Raw genomic sequence first — 2,594 nt, forward strand, 5'->3', positions numbered from 1 at the left:
ATATATATATATATATATATATATATATATATATATATATATATATATATTAGTACAATGTGTAATAGTTACACACAAACAAACACACACCACTGTCTATACACCTCTGTATATCTAAGTGCTTAGCTAGCTAGCTAGCTAGCTAGCTGGCTAGCTAGCTAGCTAGCTAGCTAGCCACTACATAGCTAGCTAGCTAGCTAGCTAGGTACTTATACATTCGTTCTATCTAGTTGTTTATCTGTCTCTCTCTATATAGATACATAACGAGCTAGATAGCTAGCTAGCCACCCCTTTATATATCTAACCATCTAGCTAGCTAGCTAGCCAGCCAGCCAGCTAGCTAGCTAGCTAGCTAGCTAGCTAGCTAGCTAGCTAGCTAGAAACAGCTAGCTAGCTGTAACGATGTGGTGTCGATGGACTGTGCAGGTGTCTAGCTCCTGGCTAGCTGTATATTAGTAATACAGAAGCTGCTGTTTGTTTTGTTTTTTTCTTTTTTTTTTCTTTTTTTTTGTTTTTTTATTTATTTTTTTATTCTTTCTCTGTCTCTGCTTCTGTCTATCTATCGCTCTCCTCAGCCCCTGCTCCTTCCCTTTGTCTGTCTTTATATATTTTTTTTTTTTTTTTTTTTTTTTTTTTTTTTTTTTTTTTTTTTTTTTTTTTTTTTTTTTTTTTNTTTTTTTTTTTTTTTTTTTTTTCTTTTTTTTCTTTTTTGTTTCTTTTTTTCTTTTTTTGTTTGTTTCTTTTTTTCTTTTTCTTTTTCTTTATTTTTCTTTCTTTCTCTCTCTATCTTTCTCTCTATCTTTTTGTCTCTATCTCTATATCTTTCTGTCTATCTCTTTATATCTCTTTCTGTCTGTCTCTTTATTTTTGTTTTTTTCTTTCTCTTTATTTTTTTCTCTCTATCTATCTCTATCTCTATCTATTTCTTTCTTTCTGTCTCTTTATCTATCTTTGTCTCTTTCTTTCTCTCTATGTCTCTCTCTATCTTTCTCTCTATCTCTTTGTCTCTTTCTTTCTCTCTATCTCTTTCTTTCTCTCTATCTATCTTTCTCTTTCTTTCTCTCTATCTCTTTCTATCTATCTATCTCTTTCTTTATTTATATCTCTTTCTCTCTATCTCTATCTCTATCTTTCTCTCTATCTCTCTCTTTCTTTCTCTCTCTTTCTCTTTCTCTCTGTCTCTTTCTTTCTCTCTATCTCTATCTCTTTCTCTATCTCTTTTTTTATTTCTCTATCTTTATTTTTCTTTTTTTCTCTTTTTCTTTGTTTCTTTTTCTTTGTGTGTAACACAACAACTCTTTATATACACCTAAAACGAGGAAGACAAACTAAGTGCAGCAGTTGCTGCTGCTGCTGCTGCTGCTGCTGCTGCTGCTGCTGCAGCAGCTGCTGCTGCTGCTGCTGTTGCAGCAGCAGCAGCAGCCGGTGCTGCCACTGCAGCAGCAGCAGCAACTACTGCAGTTTCCTCTCGCAGCCGCAGCTGTGGCTATTGCTGCTACTGCTGCTGCTGCTGCAGCTGTTGCTGCTGCTGCTGCTGCAGCTGCTGCTGCTGTTGCTGCTGCTGCTGCTGAAGCGACTGTGGCCTTAATGCCTATGTTAATCCAGCAGCAGCATCCGCACGTATAAAGGCTGCTGCTGTTGCTGCTGCTGCTGCTGCTGATGCTGCTGTTGCTGCTGCTGCTGCTGCAGCAGCAGCAGAAAGCAATCCATCTGCTGCTCCAGTAAAAGCGGGCGACTCGACCAATAGTACTGCCGCTGCTGTTGCTGCTGCTGCTGTTGCTGCGGCTGCTGCTGCTGCTGTTGCTGCTGTTGCCGCTGTTGTTGCTGCTGCTGTTGCTGCTGTTGCTGCTGTTGTTGTTCTTGCCGTTATTCATGCTGCTGCTGTTGCTGCTGCTGTTGCTTCTGCTGTTGCTGCTGCTGCTGCAGCAGCAACAGCTGCTGCCCTCCTGTAGATGCGGAGGCAGAAAAAGCAGCATCAAAAGGTGTACATGCTGCTGCTGCTGCTGCTGTTGCTGCTGCTGCTGCTGTTGCTGCTGCTGTTGCTGCTGTTGCTGCTGCTGCTGCTGCTGCTGCAGTTGATTACAGCATGGCTTTAAGTATAGAGAAATCGAATTTGGGTCTTGTGGGTTTTTGCTGCTGCTGCTGTTGCTGCTGCTGCTGTTGCTGCTGCTGCTGATGGTTGCTGTTGCTGCTGCTGCTGCTGCTGCTGCTGGTATTGCTATTTTGTCTGAGCAGCAAATAAGGTTCATCAGCATAAGAATAATCCTGTATCCACATATCTTTATCTGCTGCTGCTGCTGCTGCTGCAGCAGCAGCAGCAGCAGCAGCAGCAGCAGCAGGTGTAGCAGCATGAGGAGACTGTAGAACCACAACAACAACAGATATATTATCTAAAGAATACCGCTGCAGCGCCAGCTCAGCTAGCTGCTCTGCTGCTGCAGCAGCAGCAGCACCATCACGCAGCCGCGAGCGCACAAAAGACACACATTCTTGTGAAGGCAAAACGTCAAACACACCGTCGCAACCCAGCAACAAAAACTCATCCTCTATACACACACACACACACACACACACAAATATTTATTTTTTTTTTT

General features: G+C 41.9%; 1 protein-coding gene across 1 annotated transcript; it reads right to left on the bottom strand.

Moving 5' to 3' along the window:
* Positions 1-1,495: 1,495 nt before the first annotated feature.
* Positions 1,496-2,249, bottom strand: EMH_0049730 (uncharacterized protein; the record flags this gene model as incomplete). The annotated part of the gene is made up of 2 exons (XM_013496564.1): positions 1,496-1,591; positions 1,737-2,249. The coding sequence occupies 2 exons, from the start codon at positions 2,247-2,249 to the stop codon at positions 1,496-1,498; spliced, it is 609 nt and encodes a 202-aa protein (XP_013352018.1).
* Between the last annotated feature and the right edge of the window lie 345 nt (positions 2,250-2,594).

Source organism: Eimeria mitis, genomic scaffold, assembly GCF_000499745.2.
Source record: "Eimeria mitis Houghton genomic scaffold, Emh_scaff2170, whole genome shotgun sequence".
NCBI classification, from domain to species: domain Eukaryota; phylum Apicomplexa; class Conoidasida; order Eucoccidiorida; family Eimeriidae; genus Eimeria; species Eimeria mitis.